The sequence below is a fragment of the Lithobates pipiens genome, unplaced genomic scaffold (assembly GCF_037356315.1).
Source record: "Lithobates pipiens isolate NorthernLeopardFrog02 unplaced genomic scaffold, aLitPip1_a1.2 Scaffold_1, whole genome shotgun sequence".
NCBI lineage: Eukaryota > Metazoa > Chordata > Amphibia > Anura > Ranidae > Lithobates > Lithobates pipiens.
This window is the reverse complement of record NW_027507685.1, coordinates 67,688,972-67,712,942: the sequence shown is the minus strand read 5'-3', so window position 1 is coordinate 67,712,942 and position 23,971 is coordinate 67,688,972. Positions and strand designations below refer to the sequence as shown.

Here is a 23,971-nt window from a genome sequence, read left to right as displayed (position 1 = left end):
TGCTCTTTACTGCCACCTTTGGTCAACTTCTGTATTGTTGTCTGATCTTTTGCATTGTTTGTGAGCAGGCATGTTTGTACTTTGTACAAAAGTCCTATGGTTTTCTGTACACTCGATTAGACTTTTGTTGCCAGAAAGTTTGTCCGTTCGCACAGCCAACAAAAGTCTGTTGAAAACCGAAAAAAAGTTTGTCCGATGGAACACAAACAGCTAATTTGCATGTTTGTTGTCAAAAAGTCTGATCGTGTGCGCGGGCCTTTAGGGTGCTAGACAACACAAACTAGAAATGATGCTGTGATTGCTGAAAATAGCTGGATTTATGGCAATATCATTTATAACTTTTAGGACTCACTCACAAGTCAGTGTTTAAAACCCTTCATTTTAAACATCTGCATTTTAGTGTACGTTAATGCTTTTTGTATTTTAATGGATTCTAACCACGTCCGTCAGAAATATACAGCTGGAAAATTTTTCACAACGCCTACATTTAAAAAAATCACAAAAGCATTCTGTAAAGAGCAGCCATCTATAGGAACATTTAAAAAAAGCTCCATGTGAGAGATAAGAAAAAAGGTAAATATAATAAAATATTTCCTTATGTTACATATTAGGATTTTAAGTTGCTTTGAATCAATCCACTGACTATTTTTGGGGGACCCAGGTGTACAATGTTTGCATGATCATCTTACTCTCTGTCCATCACATTAGCCATGTGACCAAGGTTCTGTAATAAACAGAAACAAGGACAGGAATTCTAATGCCGTGTACACATGCTCTGCCTTTGACGGACTTGATCTGGCGGACTTTCACACAAATGGACTTGCCCACACACGATCACTCCAAAAGTCCGACGGATTTAAACGCGACGACGTAGAATAAGGAAGTTCATAGCCAGTAGCCAATAGCTGCCCTAGCGTCTGTTTTCGTCTGGACTAGCACACAGACTCGAGTCCATCGGAAAGATTTGAAATATATTTTATTTCTAGGTCCGGACTTTTGGGAAAGAAAAGTCCGCTGGAGCCCACACGCGATCGAATTGTCCGACGGATTCCGTGGCATTACTCTTGCCATACTCTTCTAGTTGGAGATCTCTCTCATATAAAACACATGGCAGACGATTCTTTCAAGGAATGATACCCCAAGCAAAGCCTATACAGGTCCATTTGTAATGGTAACAGCATGGCCAAATAAGAGTGAGCATGCGTCACTTTGGCTTATGGAGGGGGAAGTAGTGAAATTGATAATCAGGTGAATGGCATGGACTTTGCAGAGCAGCAAGCAGGATTGATTATATTATGAGAACAAAATGGTCAGCAAAGTGCCTCTTAGGCTAGGTTCACACCTGTGTGGCTTCAAGGGCGGCAGTTTGCGCAGGCACAAGAGCCCATTCATTTGAATGGGCTGCCATGCAGGAAAGAAGTCCCTGCGCTATTTTTTTTAAATCCCAGTCTGCACTAGAACCTTGGTTCCCTGTAGGGTTAAGATTTCCAGTGCGGGTAGCATGCAATTAGAATGCCGCGGGACCCACGTTTCTCTGTGTGGGTGGTTGTGGCTGAAAGTATTTTTCGGGTCCCACATCGGCACCACCCGCACAGATGTGAACCTAGCCTTATATTCTCTGGACCCTCAGTTGTCAGTGGCTTTAAGATAATAAAAAGTAATTTAACACAAAACAAAAAAGTTACGTATAGTAAAAAAGATTCACATGGACCTTTTTTCTTTAACATTTTTATAGATAGCTACTCTTTAAGATGTGTTTTTGTACATGATGTGCCATGGATATAAAAGTCAGCATGTCCTAATACCAGCCAAAATATAGACCATAGATGCAATTTAGTTGGGTATGAGAAAATATAAGTGAGAAATGTTTCATCTGAAAATGCCGGCAAAGAGCGATGCCAAAAATGCTATGCAACGGACTTGATTCTTGGAGATCCTCTGGAGAAAAAAAAATAAAATACTTTTAGACCATTGTTATTGCTCGAGTCCTATCTGATAACTTCTGCCATATCCCATGACACTGACACTCATACATGTAAACATCCCTGTATGTAAAACATGCTTTGCACCTTTGCCCATCTTTGCCAACTTTATCTCTTGTGAGTTCTTTGGTGACGAATGAGGCAGGATTTCTGACTGAAGCGCTTATTGCATTGCTCACATTTAAAGGGACGCTCCCCAGTATGGATCCTTTGGTGTTGGATTAGCACCGAGTTCTGGATAAAGCTCTTGTCACACTCATTACATTTATAAGGACGCTCTCCTGTGTGAGTGCGCTGGTGGGTGATCAGGTGCGAGTTACGGCTGAAGCTTTTGGAACACAGCGTACACTTGTATGGACGTTCCCCTGTGTGAATACGGTGGTGTTTAATCAGGTTAGACTTGACAGTAAAGCTTTTATCGCACTCTGAGCATTTGTATGGCCTCAGCTCTCCTGGTTTACCCGGTTTGGGTTCCATGTTAGCGTTCAAGAAGGATTTATTAAAGAAGAACCAGCTATAAGGACTGTCTATCTGCTGCACGGCTGTGATCGGGCTTAATGCCCTCCCATCAGAGCTAGGTATTACAAAGCCATTGGGGGATGTATCTCTTGCTATCCACATAGTTGCAGGATATAATTCTGCATTTATATTTTCACTGAAACACTGGGAGAGGTTATAGGTCATAGAAACTGGTTCTTGAAGTTGATTGTTCCATTTCCCTACGTTTTCTTCTTCAATGTTTGTGCTGAGAGGGATATTATCTGTAAAAAGAAGCACAGCGTGTCTAATCACAGAGACCAAAAAACAGTATAAAAAATATTAGCCTTTTTTTTTATTATTATTATTATTATAATGAAACCTCTTGGCTGGTGCCACCAATGTATTTGTGGCACATTTCATGATTGTATATAGTTTCTATTTGCCTTGTCAACTAAATGCAAGCCGTAATGCACACATGCTTCGGCAAAGTAGCTTACTCCAGCATCAAAAGAACTGCACTCTCATCCTACGCCACAAAAATTGTATTGTGTTGTGTACACACCACAGTCTACATACACTATTTTACCCAAAGTATTGGGATGCCTGCCTTTATACGCACATGAACTTTATTGGTATCCTAATCTTAGTCCATAGGGCTCAATATTGAGTTAGCCCACCCTTTGCAGCTATAACAGCTTCAACTCTTCTGGGAAAGCTGTCCACAAGGTTTATAAGTGTGTCTATGGGAATATTTGACCATTCTTCCAGAAGCGCATTTGTGAGGCCAGGCACTAATGTTGGATGAGAAGGCCTGGCTCGCAGTCTTCACTCTAATTTATCCCAAAGGTGTTCTATGGGGTTGAGGTCATGACTCTGTGTTCTCTACCCCAAACTCGCTCATCCATGTCTTTATGGGCCTTGCTTTGTGCACTGGTCCAAATCATTTGGTGGAGGAGGGATTATGGTGTGGGGTTGTTTTTCAGGAGTTGGGTTTAGTTCCAGTGGAGAGAACTCTTAAGGCATCAGCATACCAAAGACATTTTGGACAATTTCACGCTCCCAACTTTGCGGGAACAGTTTGGGGATAGCCGCTTTCTGTTCCAACATGACTGCGCACCAGTGCACAAAGCAAGGTCCATAAAGACATGGATGAGCGAGTTTGGGGTGGAGGAATTTGACTGGTCTGCACCGAGTCCTGACATCAACCTGATAGAACACCTTCGGGATGAATTAGAGCAGGCCTGACCTCATAAATGTGCTTCTGTAAGAATGGTCAAACATTCCCATAAAACACACTCTTAAACCTTATGGACATCCTTCCCAGAAGAGTTGAAGCTGTTATAGCGGCAAAGGCTGGGCCAAATTAATATTGAACCCTACAGGCTAAGACTGGGATGGCACTAAATTCCATGTGTGTGTAAAGGCAGACGTCCTAATACTCTTAGTAATATAGTGTATAACAAACAGATTGATGCAAGCGTTATTGCCTACACAGCAGCAAATACTGGCATACACAATCTACCCAAATACAAGGACCTACAGACACCACTATAATCATTGTACACCTGAAAACACCGAACGCTCCTCATTTTTCTCTGCTCAAAAGCTCCCCTGAAAAATATACGTGTGATGGATTTTTTCAGCCTGAAAACACCCCTCTGCACACATGACTGTAGATGCCCAAATGTGCATGAACAAATAGGTTAACAGAGTTGCTTATACAGGCTGAAGAACAAAAAAAACAAAAAAAGCCAAAAGCCTGTATAAGAAGCATTATTTATGCCCAGTGTGCATTAGATCTTAAAGTAGAAGTTCAGTACCCAACTAGCTCTAAACCTACACACATTTTAAAATTAATCTATTCATCTAGCCCTGTAAAGCAAAAAAAAAAAAAAAAAAAAATCGCTGTACTTACCTGTTCATAGCTGCTCTGGTCCTGTCCCAGGCTGAGATGTCAGCGGTGGCTTCAGCGTGTGGAAATGTGCAGGACAGGTAGCCAACAATGACAGCCTCATAGTAACTCTATGGGGGACTTCACTTCCCAGGCCTTTCACAGCCATTGTCGGTTCTCTCCTGCATACAGCATCCACACCTGGAGACTGGATGGGCTTCAGAAAAGGTACGTATAGCGATTTCTTCTTACAGGGCTAGACATATTCATTTTAGAATGTGGCTGTAAGTAGGTTTAGCGTTCATTTTTGGTGAACTTCCACTTTAATGAGAATGATGCAGAGAGCTGTAAAGCCATCCAATTATTCATACACTATGCTAAAAGCTGTTCAGGCCTAAAGATTATCTGGATCCTTGGCAGGAAAATTTCAGGACAGAGGTGGTGGAAGATCAGCAAATGGAAACAGAACAAGAAAGTATTCAGGGGCTGGGTTTCATAGGGCGATAACTATATACCCTGTTTCCCCTAAAATAAGACCTAGCGTGATTGTCGACGATGGCTGCAATATAAGCCCTACCCCCCAAATAAGCCCTAGTTAAAGTCCTTCTATGTCTTTTTCTCAGGGTAGGGCTTATTTTTGGGGAAAGAGGATGGGGTTTATTTGGGGGGTAGGGCTTATATTGCAGCCATCACCGACACTCATGCTAGGTCTTATTTTAGGGGAAACAGGGTACCAGCAGCAGGCAGGTGAATTGTACTTTCTGTCCCAGTCTCCATTGACTGGAGAGTCAAGGAGGCATTAGGGGGTTATTGCTAAAACCTAGCATCTCACATCATCTGCTCATCATCTGCTCAGTGATGACATGTCAAATATGAATGTTCTTTTTGTCTTTTAGACTCCAACACTAAGCAATGTACACATGCAGGACATTCACATCTACAGAATACACAATTCCTTGCTCTTTACTCCCCAAACGCAAAACCTTCAGCTCCCCAAATTTACACACAAAAGAGAATATAGACACATATATACAGTTCCATCACAAATTCAGCACACAATTACTCACATGAACTATGATAGCCATTTGTTTCCTCTTCTGAATCTGGGCTGGCTGATGAATATTGATCCTCATCCTGTTTTATTCTTGATAGAAGATTTGTATCCATCCCAGAATTATCTAGTAAAATGTGAGCAGGTGAGAACACAGCTTTTTATATTATTGAAAGTGAAGAGTTTAACAAGTTTCTTTTTGTCACAAGCCCATATGACAGCCATTAGGTTCCATTGTCTTCCTACATGACTGAGAAGACAACTTAAAACACATCATAAAAAGTATCCACATCTGTTTAACCTGTCCGGGAGTAAAAGTTGGTGTGCTTTAGAACTGAGAGGAAAGTAGAAGTGGTATAGATATAATGGGTCCACAGGGTATATCTGGCACAAGGGTTTTCCGAAACAAATTCAGGACAAACTGATGAAATATCTCCAACCTCAACTCAACAGAACTTGGAATTCTAACAATTATTTTATTGAGGGAACCATCCAAAAGTTATAGTTCTGCCAAAGGAGGAGCCTGATGGGAGACGTTAGTCTCTAGCTTCTTACAGGTCTTGTATACTCCAACAGCGAGATCTCCCTGATGTAGTTCTCCCCTCTGCTCCTGTCCACCTGGGAGTTTTGGGTATTCCTGCCTATCATGGTATGTTACAGCACTTTAAATTCTCCAGAATATAAAATTCATATATAATAATAGTTAGGTAATATAATCAGTCCCAAGGTTAGTCACCACACACTATGTGTGAGGTAAATGGCAAGGTTCTCATCCACAAACAAAATATCCATACAAATGCAAACCAAGTACAGAGGCAATCACAGATCTTGAGGTAGAGATAAATCGAAGCAACAGCAGTTTAGTGTCAATATTTCTGTCCATTTTTCTCAAGACACAAACAACAGTATTCTACATATCCATGTTTTATGTTTTGAAAAGGACAGCATAAGCTCCCTCAAAACATTGACAATAAAATGCTGTTGCTCTACTTCATCTCTGCTGCAAGACCTGAGAGTGCCTCTATCCCGGTTATGGATTTCTCTCTGACTTGTCACTGGTAAGCACAGAAGCTGTCAGAGGCAAAGAGTAGTGCCTCTACTTCCTTCTGTGTTTACCAGTGATGGCGTGCTGCTTCTATCGGCTCAGACACAGCGCCTCCCTGACCAGCATTGTGGCAGCAGCTCCTCGAGCTTTTCTCTGGCACTCAGTTAAGTAGTAGCTGCTCTTCTGCATCAGCCATCTTCTGCGTCCTTTTGTGAAGGGGAGCTCTGTACTTAAGGTGAAAGTGCTGTACTGGGAACTACTACTACTACTACTAGAGCAATCTAGAAGTACACATCCATTAACATGATGGAAGCTGACTTAATAAAACCAACATTTTGGATACAATAGCAAGGGCAGTTAATTTGCCACATACACACATTGTTCATGTGTAAAGTTACATACACACACAAGACAACTACCTGTACTTGGACTGTCGGGTTGCTCCAAATCATCTGTAGAACAAGCTGTGTAGCGCATAACTTCTTCCTGTTTGATTTTCCGTAAAATGTTTGGATTCACTGTGGGGTAACCTGAAAGCATAAAGAATTGTTGTATGGAAAATTACTTTTTCAGTGCATGTTCATTATTAAAAGGATCTATATGAACATTAGGAGCGACAATAAATTCTGGTGAAAAAAAAAAAAAAAAAAAAAAAAAAAAAAAAGAAGAAGGATATTCTTTTTAGGTATGTATTAACTCAGAAAAATATCTTCTATATTCCTTTTTTTTTTCTGCAATAACCCAACTTCCTTTTAGTAGATGGCTATGTTCATTCTCCATGGTCCCACTGTAAGTGGAAGCAGAGCCATCCTCGCTTTCTTACTCCCAGGACTAGGGACTATGGGACGTGTAGTGTGCATAGAGCAGTACACAAGACAACTAGCACGCACTGCTCATTTCAGATGGGAACGAAAGGGAAAGGGGGAGGTTCAGGAGATCACCAGGAATGTTACAAGGAGCCGGAAAAAAAGAAAGATTACGATGCCATTAAGTAGTGAATGTGTCTGGATTATGTTTGAAAAATAAGCATATCATTTAGTGTCACTTTCAATAATAGTAATAAACATTGGATTGAAGGGGGGGGGGGGGCCCAAGGCTTGATGGCGGAGAGAGCGGTTGCATAGTCTCACAGCTCCAGCTACCAACTACCATCCTTCCCTTATCCTGGGTCCTATTTCCTCGCCAGTGGCACCGATCTGTCCCCTACAGCTGTGGCCATCTAACAGGCAGGTTGACATGGTGAAATACGGGCCACCTTGGCCCCCATCCGCGGCAGAACAACTGGCGCGTTTCCGGAGACAAGATGGCGCCGAGACACATGCGGAGCACACAGACGCGCTACAGGCCTCCTCCTCTGCAGACCGGAGAACTGCTAAAGGGGTGAGTGCTTCAACTCCAGCTATCTTCTACACACAGACCCTTTGCTGTCACCAAACCCCCAGCAAGTTAATGAGAGCATGCAGTCCGAGAATTCCTCCCCTGCTGAGCCTACACTGTCTATTATGCTGGCTATTCAAGACTGCAAGGCCTCCCTCTCCACACAGATAGCCTCTATCTGCATGGACTTTTCACTATTAAAACAGGATGTCCAGAACCTCCAGGACAGAACCGGAGATGCAGAGGAACGCATTTTTTTACCCTGGAGGACACTGTAAATCCCCTGACAATTAACCTGCAAAATACTACCAGTGAGATGGCAGCACTCTGTGCAAAAATTGACGATTTGGAAAATCGTTCTCGCAGGAACAATCTTAGATTAGTGGGGTTCCCAGAGAGATCGGAGGGTCCTCAGCCTGAAAAATTCCTTTACTCCTGGCTACGAGACATTTTTTGGGTCGGATGCGCCCTCGTTCTCCCATGTTATAGAATGCGCGCACCGTACACCCCCCGCCCCCTCTCGCTCCATTATTGCACGCATCCTCAACTTTCAGGATAAAGTCGCTATTCTGCGTCTTGCGCGTGAAAAAGGCCCGCTTAAGTACAACGGCAACACTATCTGTCTATCCTGACTTTTCTGCTGAAGTTCAACGCCAACGCACCTCCTTCTCAGCAGTAAAAACCCACCTGCGCACAGAAGGCTTGTCCTATGCCATTCTCTTTCCTGCTAAACTGCGCATTATTCATGATGGTAAGGCTCATTTCTATACCAGCCCTAAGGAAGACATGGCATGGCTGAATGACCACTATGGTAGTGCCTGCAGGCAGAGAGGGAACTGACATTTAACCGAGGATTTACCTAATTACTGCCTTGTTACTGGACCTCCTGTGCATCCCTGAGTGTGTCATGCACCTTTGTGGTAATCCACAATGTTTAATGTTTTTTTTTCCCTTTCCTTCTACCACCTTATCCCCTTGGCCGGACTGCACTCTTGGCTTGGAGAACAGAGTACTGTGCCTTACCCATTTATCCCCTCCAGGTTTCCTCCCCTTTTATGGACATCATTTCATTTAATCTGCATAACTTGCCACCCTGAAATATTTGGAGGGGAGACCACCAGATTCTGAACTCTCCTCCAAGGCTAACAAGGCCATACATCCTCCAACAGGACATGTTTTGTTCCCCTAAAACATGCTGGTTGGGAGCCCCCCACCTGACACCACTTTACCCCCACACCAGGTAGTGGCGTGGTCACAGGACAGTTTTATTTATTTATTTTTTTGACCCCCACCGAGATACGGTCAGGATGGTCTCTTGGTTTGGGATCCAAGGCTCACTGTGTTTGGGATGGTCGAGCGGGGAGGGAGGCTAAGGTTTTATGGGATTTTGTTGTTGGTTTTTCTTTCCCCTTTCTCCCATTGTTTTTTTTTTTTCCCCACCCCCCCCTCTTTTTTTTAACCCCTGCAACCCCCCCATTGGAAACGTTTTTTTTTTTTTTCAGTTGGTCAACTTCGGCCCACACCTTCATGATGGCAGATCCATGCACTTTTTTGTTCATGTGCCTGTATGTGCTTCATGGGACACAGTGCCTTTCTGGTCATTTATGTACTGGTTTTCACGTTTATCTGTACCCGTTTACTACTGTATAATTTGTTATGGCGCAACCTCTGAGGATAGTCTCCTGGAACACTAGGGGCCTGAATGCACCCCAGAAGAGATCCCTGTTTTTTTCGATATTGAAAAAGCGCCGCCCTCATATTATTTGCCTCCAGGAGACTTGCCTCACAGGCTCCAAAATAAGGGCCTTAAAACGCCCATGGCTGTCCAACTCCTACCATGTCACTCACATTAATTATTCCAGAGGGGTTTCTATTCTATGCCAAATCTCTTCCAGCTGAGATGATAGGGGTTAAAACGAACCCCGATGGGCGATTTGTTGTTCTTACTCTACAAATATCCATGGTGACTTATTCTGGTGAACATATATATTCTCTCCCCCCCCCCCCCCCCCCCCCCATTTTCAGTGGAGGTACTCTCCAATTTGTCACTTCAGTTTTGAATAGACCCCCTGCTATATGTAGGATACTTTAATGCTATATTGGATCCAGTAATGGACCGCCTGGGGGCGGGGGTAGGCCCTTCCCCTCCTTTGTGGATTGGGTCCAAGTCCATGGCCTTACAGAGGTGTGGCGCTGGAAACATCCATATTTACGACACTTCTCCTGCCACTTGGACTCCTTCCACCCCATGTCCAGGTTGGATATGGCGTTCACCCCAGCGGAGACCCTTCCAGTGGTCTCTGCTGTATCATATTTGCCCAGGGGGGTTTCGGACCATGCCCCTCTTTCCATGCCCCTCCTCCTCCTCGGCTCAGGACCTGCCATTTGCTGCCTGAATCCTTACTGGCTGGAGGATGAGAGTGCAGAATGAGTGGCTGATATATCTCTCCCCTCCTTATCAAATGAGGGGCGAGATGCGTTGAAGGAGCCTATCACCACTAAAGAACTTACTGCGGCCATTTCACAAATGCCTGCACATAAAAACCACGGCCTGGATGGTTTCCCAACCGAATGGTACATGAACTTTAAAGATCTTGTGCCATAACCTGCAGTACCCACATGATTGCCCTCCCACCCGTGCCATTATGTCTTTGGACACCTGCAAGGCCTTTGACAGTGTGGAATGGCCAGATCTCTTTCGGGTATTACAAATGTATGGCTTTGGTCCCCATATTGTAGCATGGATAAAACTCCTTTACACCTCCCCGGTGGCTCGGATCCGAGTCAATTCCACTAATACGGACCCCTTCCAAATTACCAGAGGCACTCGACAGGGGTGCCCATTGTCGGCCCTCTTGTTTGCCCTAGCCATGGAACCGTTGGCAATTTGTGTCTGCTCTTCCCCTCTAAACTAAGGGACTCCCAATTGCTAATATAGAGGAACGCATTTCACTCTACGCGGATGACACATTGGTGTACCTGGCTGACACCGATGGGTCACTGCAGGCCCTGTTGGAAGAGGTCACTAACTTCGGAGACTATTCCGGCTTCCAGGTGAATTGGGATAAGTCCAGCTTTTTCCCCTTGGATGTGACTGTTCACCCCCAGATACACCCTGAGTCCAAGCTCTAGGTGGTGTCCTCTTTTAGGTACCGTGGGGTGTTGGTGCAGACCCCCCCTATCCCTATACACCACTAATAACTTGGATCACCTCCTGGCCCACCTTCAGAAGCGGACCAAGGAGTGAATGGACCTGCCAAGGAGTGGATGGACCTTATGGGAAGGGCCAATGTACTTAAAATGATATACTTACCGAGACTTCTATACATCCTTGCTAACTCCCCATGCAGAATACCAAAATCCATTTTTACAAACAGTAGGTGCATCCAAATCTATTAACCGTAATAACCAAATAGATGATACCTAGTAGCGCTAGTGCTATGTGACAAATTAATTAATTCACCCTATCTATCAAATCTTACTCTATGCTCCCACACAAAAAAATATATTAAATAAATTAAATAACCACTAATAACAGTGAGCATAAACACATGCAGTTACTTATACCTGAAATATTTGTGAATCACAATATGACCTGCAATTTCCACAAACAATAAAAAACATAAAAATATATATATAGCAAATATATAGAAAGTTTTTTTTGTGTATAAGTGAAGCAATATAGCCCGTCACCCAGAGGTGATTGCAAATCTTCCAGCAATATTCCTTTTTTATGTGAGAAATAATTCAGTGTGCAGACAATTTTCTTAAAATCCTTCACCACACCAATAGTGTCCGTGACCCCCCTCGTAGGAGCACTCACCAACAGCTGAGCCTAGCACTCTCGTGCAGGGCCAATAAAGCATTAAATCTCTCACGAGATGATAGTAGATGTTCAATCATCAATCTCTGGACATTCTCCTTTAAGGCTTTAATAGATATATTTCACAAGAACCTCAAAAGAAAAGAGACCTCCAATAGTGCAATACTGTAAACACTCTTTAATTTAAAATAATCCACTCGGTTTATGCACTCACATTTATAAATATGAAAAAAAGCACTTCAAAATCACATCAAGCCACTTCAATCTTCAATAACGTCACACTATACTCCAAGGCATTGGTGGTCACAGCGGACACTAGTTAAGCCGACAGCGTGATTGCTCTCTCTCACCCTTCCTTGCGTCTCCTGCTTGATTTCCCACAGCAGAGTATGCAGCTTGAATAGGGCGCCACAACCTCCTATCGCCGTGCCAAGAAACTGCTCCGCATACTCAATTTTTATGCCAAAAAACTATTCTAATGTCCTGGAAGGGTGCACAGACCCCTCTGAAATCCTTCTGGATAAAACTTATTAAATGACTCTATCCCACTTTATAAACTGACTTTTGAACTCAGAAAAAGGAACAAAACCTTTCACAAAATTTGGGGTAGATGGTTGGCTAGCCAGCTAACCCTATCCCAGCGCTGATTATACCACCCTCAATTATCTATTGTTGTGCTGGGCCCCAAAGATTTAATAATTGGTTATGTGCTCTTACCCTGACATGGTAGCATATTTGCACTATATACCTTTATGCCTATGTTGAACGAACTTTTTGCACTGATGTCTGTGTAATTCCATATATCTGAATATACTGCTTAAAGTTGTATACCCTCTGTACTACCAGACTGTCTGGCACTATTGCTGTTTTTTTTCTTTTGTATTTTGTTGTTCTTTGTGTGTTTTTACGTTTGTTGGTTTGTCTAAAACCTAATAAAAATAACTTTAAAAAAATAAAAAACACATTGGAATGATACAATCATTTTGGTGCTAAAGACTTTCCTATACTTAAATCAACTAAATTCTGGAGCTGCTTGCTTATTTTACATAAACATTTGAATCATAAAATGTACGCATACAAAGTTTCAATACACAGCAAGACCCATGCCGATAGTGGAATTCTCCTTGAATTGCAAACCCCCTCACAGAAGGTTTTCATATAAATTAAATGGGATGACCTTTACTGGATACGGACTGTCTACTGTTCTATATGTGAAAAATATAGAAGTTGTAAAGCTTTTCAGTTCATCCGCTTTTTTTTGTGTACTTGTACAAAATTTCTACATTCTTATTATATTTACAGCAATAACAATATATTTCCTTTTTAGTGCGGTTATGCAGTTAGAGTTGCTGCCACCTAGTGGCTCTCTTATGTAAGGCTTTGGTTTGTTAAACATGTTGAGATCTTTCAACACAACAGGTTTAAGCCAACACAAGTACAGGAACAAAGAATCCTACGAAAGGGTCCTTTGAAACTATTAATATTAGTAGCATTAAACCGTGAGCATAGCTCCCATGCACAAGTGAAAAGTTATGGACCATTTTTAGGTTGAAATCGCATCTTCTTGCTAAGCCCTGCGCCTTTCCCAACCATGACTGGCTGACTTTGGGGCAGAGAGCTGTTGCTCTATTTTACACATTTGAAGACATATATACAGTGCTACAGATTTGAATTTTTATTCTCACCAAGTGCTATTAAGGCTTCATAGTTCTCTTTCATGATTTTCTTGTAGAGCTCTTTCTGCCATTCCTGCAGCAATTCCCACTCTTCATCGGAGAAGTATACAGCTATACGGTTTAGGGTTGCTGGTGTCTGGAACCCAAAACAATACGATCTAAGTAATTCCTGAAAACAAACAACTGATACCAAGAACCTGCCACCACGAAAAGACAAAAACATACAATACAGATGACAGAAAAAAAATAAAAATAACTGAGGCTTTTTAAATTACCAAAATAAATAAAAGCCCAGGAGGAAGTAGGAGCAGGTACCTGCCAGAAATGGGCCCCCGCTCCCTAAAAAAATTAATTAAAGAAAAAAAGCCAAATATATTAGCGGAGGGGGGAGGGTTAGAAAAAAAGTAAGACTCTGTAGTTGCATCCTAGGTTTTAACTACTTAAGCCCCGGATCATTTTCCAGCTAAAGGACCAGGCCCCTATGTGCGATTTGGCACTGCGTCGCTTTAACTGACAGTTGCGTGGTCGTGCAACGTGGCTCCGAAACAAAATGGATGTCCTTTTTCCCCACAATATATAGCTTTCTTTTGGTGGTATTTATTCACCCCTGTGGTTTTTATTTTTTGCGTTATAAACAAAAAAAAAAAAAAATAAAAAAACAAAAAAAAAAAGAAGGGGAGCGACAATTTTGAAAACGGGAAAAAAAATAAATAAAAAAATTATTTTTTTACATTTTGCTATAATATCCCTCAAAAATATATAAAAAAAATGTTTTCCCCTCAGTTTAGACCAGTACTTATTCTACATATTTTTGGTAAAAAAAAAAAAAAAAAAAAAATTGCAATAAACGTTTATTGATTGGTTTGCGCAAAAGTTATAGCGTCTACAAAATAGGGGATAGTTTTATGGCATTTTTATTAATATTTTTTTTTTTTACTAGTAATGGCGGCGATCAGCGATTTTTATTGTGACTGCGACATTATGGTGGACATGTCGGACAATTTTGACACATTTTTGGGACCATTGGTATTAATACAGCAATCAGTGCAATTAAAAATGCACCGATTACTGTAAAAATGTTACTGGCAGTGAAGGGGTTAACCACTAGGGGGCGGCGTAGGGGTTAAGTGTGTTTTTTTAACTGTAGGGGGTGTGGCTTGGTGTCTGACGTCACTGATTGTCTGTTCCCTGTTATAGGAAAAGACTATCAGTGACATCCTCAGTAGGAAGCACGAGGAGAGGTTTGTTTACACTTGCCTCTCCTCGTTCTTCAGCTCTGTGACCCGATCGCGTGACACCAGTGGGGATCGGGTCCGGCGGCCAAGGAGCTCAGGACCGGGTCGCAAGTGCGCCGCCGGCGCGCTCGCGACCCACGGCTAGGCACTTAAAGAGCAACGTACAGGTACGTGCTTGTGCCCAGCCGTGCCGTTCTGCCAACATACATCGGCACGAGGCGGTCCTTAAGCAGTTAAACACGTAGTGGTCTACTGGGTAGGCTTCTGCAGTTACGTTGTAGGTTTTCGGACATACAATGGTCTATTAGGTAAGCCCCTGTAGTTACATCACTGACAAGAAATGTTAGGGGGGGTGGGAAGGATTAGGGAAACTAGAACTTCCCTTTTAGGGTGAAGTAAGCCCTATATTTGCAGCCACCTAGGTAAGTGAAAATCTTTGTTTTTATATATATATATATATGTATATATATGTGTGTATGTATATATATGTGTGTGTATATATATATATATATATATATATATGTGTGTATGTATATATGTGTGTGTATATATATATATATATATATATATATATATATATATATATATATATATATATATATATATATATATATATATATATATAAACAAACAGAAACCCTTACTTCTCTTTTAAATTGCCTCTGATTATCGCCAAGGAGAAGGGTACAAAATAATTTCCAAGGCATTAGATATAGCATGGAACACAGTGAAGACCGCCATCAAGTGGAGAAAATATGGCACAACAGTGACATTACGAAGAACTGGATGTCCCTCCAAAATTGATGAAAAGACAAGAAGAAAACTGGTCAGGGAGGCTGCCAAGAGGCCTACAGCAACATTAAAGGAGCTGCAGGAATACCTGGCAAGTACTGGCTGTGTGGTACATGTGACAAAAATCTCCCGTATTCTTCATATAGGTCTGGGCTATGGGGTAGACTGGCAATACTGAAGCCTTTTCTTAAGAAGAATATCCAAGCTCAGTTAAATTTGGCAAAAACACATCTGAAGTCTCCCAAAAGCATGTGGAAAGATGTGTTACGGTCTGATGAAACCAAGGTTGAACTTTTTGGCCTTAATTCCAAAAGATATATTTGGCTCAAAAACAAAACTGCACATCACCAAAAGAACGCCACACCCACATCTTCTTCACTTCGAACTGTAATCTGTTAATTAAATAAATGTATGCTTTGTTTTAATGCAATTCTTACTCCTGAAGAAGCGGGTACACCGCAAAACCGGTAGAGGATCCCTGTATACCCCACCTCAACTCTAACCCTTAGGAATTTGTGTTTGTGTGGGATATTTTTAAATATGTTTGTATCTATTTTGGTTGAATTGTATTAAAATTTATATTTTTTTTATCTTAAACTTTGGGTCTGTGCATCAGTGTCGTGATAGTCCATTAGCCTGTCTGGGTGTCCGTGTGTATTGGTCAGCATCAGCAACTGTCCTCACATTTTCACCCTTCCAACTTCCACAGTAAAGCATGGTGGTGGCAGCATCATGCTTTGAAGCAGTTTTTCTTCAGCTGGAACAGGGGCTTAGTCAAGGTAGAAGGAATATATATTAATATTATTATTATTATTAATAATATAAACAGTTCAAAATGCCACTCAATATTGGCACAAAACCTTCAGGCTTCTGCTAGAAAGCAGAACATGAAGAGGAACTTTATCTTTAAGCATGACAACGACCCAAGCATACATCCAAATCAACAAAGGAATGGCTTCACCAGAAGATGATTAAAGTTTTGGAATGGCCCAGCCAGAGCCCAGACCTGAATCGATTGAAAATCTGTGGGGTGATCCTAAGAGGGCTGTGCACAGGAGATGCCCTCACAGTTGGTCAGATTAGTAAAAGAAGAGTGGGCAAATATTGCCAATTTAAGATGTGTCATGCTGATAGACTCATACTCAAAAAGACAGTGCGGTAATAAAATCAAAAGTTGCTTCAAGTACTAGTTTAAGTGTGTGCGCACTTCACTTATACAACCATATTTTTTCATTTTTTTTATTTTACACCCCCCCCCCGCCAAAAAAAAAAAAAAGATTTTTTTCAACTTGTACATGGGTCACATTAAAAAGGTGGAAAAAGTTATAAAATGATTTATCTTCGTCTCATTTTTTACATTACTGAAACCTGACATTTTAACGGGTGTGTAGACTTTTTATATCCACCGTATTTCACAGGTTCTGGACATGCATGGATCTATTAACCCCCCTGACGGTATTCCCGAGTCTGGCTCGGGGTGGAATTTTTATGCCAAAAGCGGTAACCCCGAGCCAGACTCGGGACCTCATCGCTGGATCCAGGAGGATGTTTACTTACCTTCTCCCTCGGATCCAGGGATGTCCCCCCGCTGTACGAGCGAGCCATGTCTCGCTCGATCCATCACGGAGCCGATCTCCGTGCCCTGCCAGCGTTGCGACGCACGGGGACGGAGATCGGCGCCAAATTCAAAAAGTGAAACACTCACTATACATACAGTATAATGTAATCTTACAGATTACATTGCTGTATGTAAATATTTCACATCCACTTTGTCCCTAGTGTTCTGTCCAGTGTCCTGCATGCAGTTTTATATAATAAAAACTGTTCTTTATGCCTGGAAACTGGAGATTGTCCATAGCAACCAAAACTGTCCCTTTACATAAAAAATGATTTTAGACCAGCTAGAAAACAGCGATAATAAATTGGAATCACTTGCAGAATTGAGCGATAGTGATTTGTGGGGGCGATCCGTCATCAAATACTGAAAAGTAATGACAGTGACAATTTTGCAACTGAGCAAATTTCTGTGTTTTTTTGATTTGATTACATTATTGAATAATTTTATTATTGTTATATTATTATTTGGTACAATTATTTATAATTATTTATATTATAATTTATGATTTCATTTTTCAAACTTTATCATACCCGGGATGTCTGCTAGACTCTGGTTTGGACAGATTTAAGAGAGTTATTGCTAAGAATTACAGGACTACAATATAAAACGCCAAATTTTCATGCAAAATAATTGTACCGCTTTTAGCACCTAAAATCCAAAATAATCATACCGCCAGGGAGGTTAGGCTGGCCTCTGCAGTTACATCTCAGATTCTGGACATGGAGTAGTCTATTAAGAAAGCCCCTGCAGTTACATATCTGGTTCTGGACAAGCAGTGGTCTACTGAGCATGCCCCTGCAGTTACATCCCAGGTTGTGGACTTGCAGTGGTCTACTGAGCAAGCCCCAGCAATTACATCTCAGATTCTGGACAAGCAGTGGTCTACTGAACAAGCCCCGGCAGCTACATTGCAGATCTCAGGCATATAGACTTCTGGAGGATTTTATTCACAAGGCTTTCGTTTTTGATTATACACTGCACAAGCGTCTATTTATCTAGTCCACGTTGATCAAGGATAAGTCAAAAGGGAAAATGGACAGCTGCCAAAAAACACAAGCTGCTGGACACTGTATAATAGAAGAAAATCACCAAACTATTTTCATACCTTCCTTTGTAGTGCTCGGGGAACTTGGCTGCAGCTTTCCTTCAGAAATTGAGGCTTGTGAGGAAGTAGTTTTCTTCTCCACAACTGAGGTTTCCTTGAACAACCGTTTACATTATCAGTCTCCTAAGATGGGTTTATTGTAAGAGAATATTACTGTCCATTTACAGGTCATAAAGCTAGACTCATTCATGAGTCACACATTCTAAAGCCAGGTACACAAAAAAAAAATTCGTTCAACCCAATGTACAGTATTCTGGCAGAATGCTTCTAGCTCAGACATATTTTTAAGTCCTCTTGTATAAACTGCATATCAAAACTACAGTCTTGTCTTGAAAAAGTATTCACACCCCCTTAAAATTTTCCACATTTTGTCATGTTAAAATGAAAAAATAGGATTTTTTAAAACAGCTCACCTGTAAAAATCCTTTTCTTTGAAGTACATCATGGGACACATAGCCGAAGTAGTTACCATGTGGGTTATAGGCCACCTTCAGGTGATGGACACTGACAAGCCCTAAAACAAAGTCCACTACCTATATAACCCCTCCCACTACTGGGAGTACCTCTTTTGTAGCATAGCAATACATGTGTATACCAAAGAAGGGAGGGACCTCTGTGTCTCCGTGATATACTTCAAAGAAAAGGATTTTACAGGTAAGCCGTTTTAAAAATCCTATTTTCTTATCGTACATCAATGGGCATAGAGCCATAGTAGTTACTATGTGGGAAGTCCCATAGCAATGCCAACTGAAGGGAGGGAGACAACAAAAGTAGGGCACTAAGAGACTAGAGGACTTATACTGCAGCCTGCAGTACACTGCGCCCAAAGGAGATATCCTCATGACCTTTCACATCTACTTGATAGAATCTGGTAAAATGTATGGACTGAAGACCAAGTTGTGGCCTTGTAGATCTGAGCCATGGAGGCTTACCGATTCACTGCCCAGGAAGTACTAACAGCCCTGGTGGAGTGTGCGTTAATATGAAAAGGTGGTATTTTCCTTTTTAAATCATAAGCTTGAACAATCACTTGACAAATCCATTTAGAAAAGTAGATTTCGACGCTGCCTGTCCTCTTTTAGGACCTTCTGGCAACACGAACAAAACATCTGTTTTACGTCTTCAAATAGACCTTGACTGCTCTCAGCACATCATGAAAATGTAGTGACCTTTCTTCCGCAAAACAAGGTTCTGGAAAAAACGAAGGCAGAATAATATCCTGGTTTAAATGAAAACCAGGATTAAATGAAAACCTGACACTACCATCGGTAGGAAATTAGGATGAGACCATAATACAACCTTATGAATAATGAAATATAGTTCTTTATAAGAAAGAGCAGCTAACTGATACTCTTCTTGCAGAAGATATGGCAACCAAAAAATAATAATTTCCTTGACCAAGGGAATATCTCATATTGGCTCAAAAGGCTGTTCCTGTAACACCGATGGGACTAAATTTAAGTTCCAAGGGCTCAGGGGTGACCAAACTGGAGGATTAATCCACGTTACCCCCTGAATAAAGCTACAAACCAGAGAGTGTGAAGCAAGTGGTAGTTGAAAAAAAAAAAAAAACACCGATAAGGCCGACACCTGGCCTTTGATAATACTCAAAGCCAGCTTCATTTCTAATCCCATCTGTAGAAATTAAAGGATCCTACCTATATCATATTTCCTGGGGTACCAACCCCTGGATTCACACCAGGAGACATATGTCTTCCAGATTCTATAGTATATGACTCTGGAGGCCAGCTTCGTAGCATCAACCAAAGTAGAAACTACTGAAGCTGATAGCACACAGCCTTTCAGAATGTGGGTCTCAATAGCCAAACCATTAAATTTAGCATTTGTAAAGGTAGGATGGAATACCGGACCTTGAGAGAAAAGGTCTGGCCGTGGCGGTAGAGCATATTATTGACAGAAAGATGTCGGGTGATGAGACCACTCTCCCAGGAACAACTGTTGGCGACTCAAGGAGTCCGCCTGCCAATTCTCTATTCCTGGAATGAAGATTGCCGATACCATTTTGCTTTTAGGCCTAAAAGTTAAATTTTTGGTCTCGTCTGACCAGAGCACCTTCTTCCACATTTGCTGTGTCTCCATCGTGGTTTCTTGCCAACTGAAAAATTGGACTTCTTATGGCTTTTTCAAAAATGTCTTTCTTCTTGCCACGCTCCCATAAAGGCCAGATTTGTGGAGTGCACGACCAATCGTTTTCCTGTGGACAGATTCTCCTACCTGAGCTGTAGATCTCTGCAGCTCCTCCAGTTACCATGGGCCTCTTAGCCGCTTCCCTTAAGCTCTCCTTGTCTGACCTGTCAGTTTAGGTCGATGGCCATGTCTTGGTAGGTTTGCAGTTGTGCTATACTCTTTCCATTTTTTTAGAACCTAACCCCGCTTTAAACCTCCCACAACTTTATCCCTGACCTGCCTGGTGTGTTCCTTGGCCTTCATGATGCTGTTTGTTCACTAAGGTTCTCTAAATAAAAATAAAAAAACCTTTGAAGGCTTCACAGGACAGCTGTATTTAGACAGAGATTAAATTACACACAGGTAGACTATTTACTAATTAGGGGAATAGTTTTTAGTTGTATGGGGTTTACATTTTGGACAATACAAATAGTTGAGCAACAGGAGAAAATGGTTTCCACTCAAATTCTTTGCCATACCAGCATATTGATAATTTGCCACATGTGGCAAGAATGATGCAAAAATTGAGTATATTGCCACCTTTAACAATTATTGTAGATGTCCCATTTTACACATACCAGGTACTACCAATAAATGTGGGTACATTTTTTCTTGGCTTCCCTACAAAGATTCATCTGGCCTCCTTTACCCTGCCCAAGTCTGGCCATTCAATTCAGGATTCAATCCAGCTGTGAAAAGAAAGCCACACGTACCGTTTGCTCTGTGGTATTCTGTGTTGTGGACAGGCCGATTGCCTGGTCTGCTTCTAACTTGGGGCGCTTCTGCTGCTCGAGAAGGTTGTCCAATAACTAAAAGTAAAAAAACAAAACAAAAACAAATTATTATAACATATCAAGTTGACGTTCCTCTTGTCAAATTTGTTTATTGAAGTGTAACAAAATTACACAAACAGGTTCAGATACAATCGCAGGAAAATAGCATGTCGAGTGATATTATAAGATTTTAGCTCCAAAATAAAACATAAAAATGGTACATATAACAACGTGACCTAGTTCAAGGTCTATTAACTCAAAAGATAATTCTCAAATAATATTCTAGTGTGGCCAATACCTAGTGTAAATAAGAAAAATATAAATAAACCTCCAATTGTCAATTAGCGAAGAATATCGGGAGTATAAACCTAAAATAAGTATTACCTAAATGTGAAACATAATGAAGCTTATAGTAATAGTGTTGTAAAACCAACAGATATAAATATAAAAATTCTGATATTTGAACCAAGAGAGAAGAAAGAAGGAAAAGAATACTGGGGAGAGATAACAGAGAGGGAAACAGAAAGAAAGGAAAGTATAGAAAAAGGGGGGGGGGGGGAAAAAAGAAGAAGAATCCCCTGGGTAATGCGAGACACCAATCGCTGGATAAGCTTCAAAGAATGAGCGTATAAAGAGAGATTACCAAGGTATTAACAAAGATTCATCAAAATTGGAAGGCAAATAGCGTGTCACCCATATATTTTCAAAATTACACATTTTATCACGAGTGATGGCCTCTATTTTGGCATGCATCATAACTTATAGGATTCTATCTTTGGCTTCAGCTAAGAGCAGAGTTGGGGATTTCCAGGCTTTGGCGATAGCGTGTTTCACCGGCTGTAACCTGTAATAAGAGTTTGAAGTGGTAACGGGGGAGATTAGCCCATTTTAAAGTTTAAAAGTGCAATCAAAGGATCAGGAGAGGATAGCCACTTCAAAATAGCATCAAAATCAGCACACATCAGTGAAGGAGAAAAATTACCTGTTAAATTTTATAACAAACTGGACATTTTTCATTTTTTTTCCCCCCCCCCCCCCCCACCTTTCAAAATTTTAGATTTTTTTTTGTTTCTTTAGCAAAAAAAAAAAAAAAAAAAAAAAAAAAAAACAGTAGTGAATAAATGCCACCAAAAGAAAGCTCTATTTTGTGTGAAAAAAAAAAATATTTCTGGGTGCAGTGTTGCATGACCGTGCAAATGCCATTTAAAATGCGACAGCGCTGAAAGCTAAAAATTGGCCAGGGCAGGAAGGGGGTATAAGTGCCCAATAGGCATGTGGTTAAAGCAAGTAACTTTTACTATTTACTAATGCTAGCAGCATAACGATTAAAAACAGTCAATGTTGATTGGGAGTGTGAAGTTCTGCGTTAACCCCTTCACGCTTAAGGGTAAAACAAATCTACATGGCCTAAGCACAAATTTTGAAACTTGCCCCCCTACAATAAAACACACATAACCCCTACACTGCACCCTAGTGGTTAACTCCTTCACTCCCAGTGTCATTTACAAAGGAATCTGTGCATTTAAATAGCACTGGGTGACCAGACCTAATGTCCCAATTGTAAGTACCCTTTTTCCTAATCGATCTACAGCTGTCACTTGACCCAGATCTCATCCAGCATGTATGTAGGGAATATCTATCTATATATATCTATATCTATATATATATCTATATATCTATCTATATCTATATAGCTATCTATCTATCTATCTATCTATATATATTTATTTATTATTTTAGAGCTGCACGATTCTGGCCAAAAAGAGAATCTCAATTTTTTTGAGAAAGAGCCTGAAGAGAAATGAAGGGCGCTTATTCCTTCTCTTGACTGGCAAAAGAGTACTTTCTTTCCCACTTGAAATCTTTTGGGTGTATTTGTCCAAATCATCCCCAAATAGTCAGATCCCCATGAAAAAGAAAAAAAAAAACAGTCAGGAGCCTTTTGCATGGTGCTTCGGCTGACCAATTTTTTCAACCACAGGATCACCTACGCATGTGTATTAGCTAATGTGTATTAGCAAGCAGAAGCGCAAGGCAGGACGCCTGGTGAATAGCATCGTTAATGGTAAAACATAATGCTCTTGGTAGTTCGGCCAAATCCCGGGCTTGCTGTGCAGGAACCTCCTTAAGGGCCTGTCTAAATGGGTCCTTGAGGGACTGACAGATGAATATTGCAGCGACTGCAGACTGAGTAAACGCACGTGCCAAAGAAAAAGGATTTTAAAAAGGAATTCCAACCTTTTATCTGTTGGATCCTTAAGAATTTGGGCATTGTCTACTGGACAAGTTAGACTTTTATTCACACTATATATAGTAACACAACTGCTGGTACATTCCATCTTTTGGTGAGTTTCTCCTCCATTGGATAGAGTACTGCGGATCTCTTTGGAGGGAGAAAATGCTTATCCGGGTGATCCCATTCAGCATAAATAAGCTGTTCTAGTATTGCACGGACAGGAAACGCATGCAAAGGCTGAGGAGGTTTTTAAAGGAACCCAAAGAATAGACGGAACTTTCAGCTGACTGAGATTGTACCAGCAATTTCACAGATTGCAAGGCTTCATCCACCGTTTGTTTCTCCGCAGAGGAGTAATCGGTTTGTCTTTCCTTCCAATTACCTGAGGGTAACACATCTTCTACCCACTGTTCCCCTGGTAAAGGGTCTGTGATGGGGATGGGGGGGGGGGGGGGGGGGGGGGATCTACCACGCTTCTTATCCCTTTGGATGGAGGATGAGATTAAAAGCGCCTAATGTTCCCTCTAGCCCCAACAGGGTGGAGGGAAATGGCATCTTCAGTAACCGTATACAGGGGCTGAAATGCGAGAAGCAGCTGCAACACCAATTGGGTTCCAATGACTCACCCCTGGCTTGCCACTTTCAAGGAGGAAGATGGAGTGTGGGAGGCACGGACTGGAGTTTCCCAGCGACAAGGAGT

General features: G+C 41.4%; 1 protein-coding gene across 1 annotated transcript in view; it reads right to left on the bottom strand.

Moving 5' to 3' along the window:
• Positions 1 to 298: 298 nt before the first annotated feature.
• LOC143927916 (uncharacterized) overlaps positions 299 to 23,971 on the bottom strand; it is a gene marked incomplete in the record, with an annotated part of 51,561 nt that continues 27,888 nt past the window's right edge. The window contains 6 exon segments of the mRNA XM_077452441.1: positions 299 to 2,743; positions 5,421 to 5,531; positions 6,869 to 6,979; positions 13,335 to 13,461; positions 18,076 to 18,198; positions 20,976 to 21,071. Coding sequence (XP_077308567.1) covers positions 2,091 to 2,743; positions 5,421 to 5,531; positions 6,869 to 6,979; positions 13,335 to 13,461; positions 18,076 to 18,198; positions 20,976 to 21,071 — 1,221 coding nt within the window.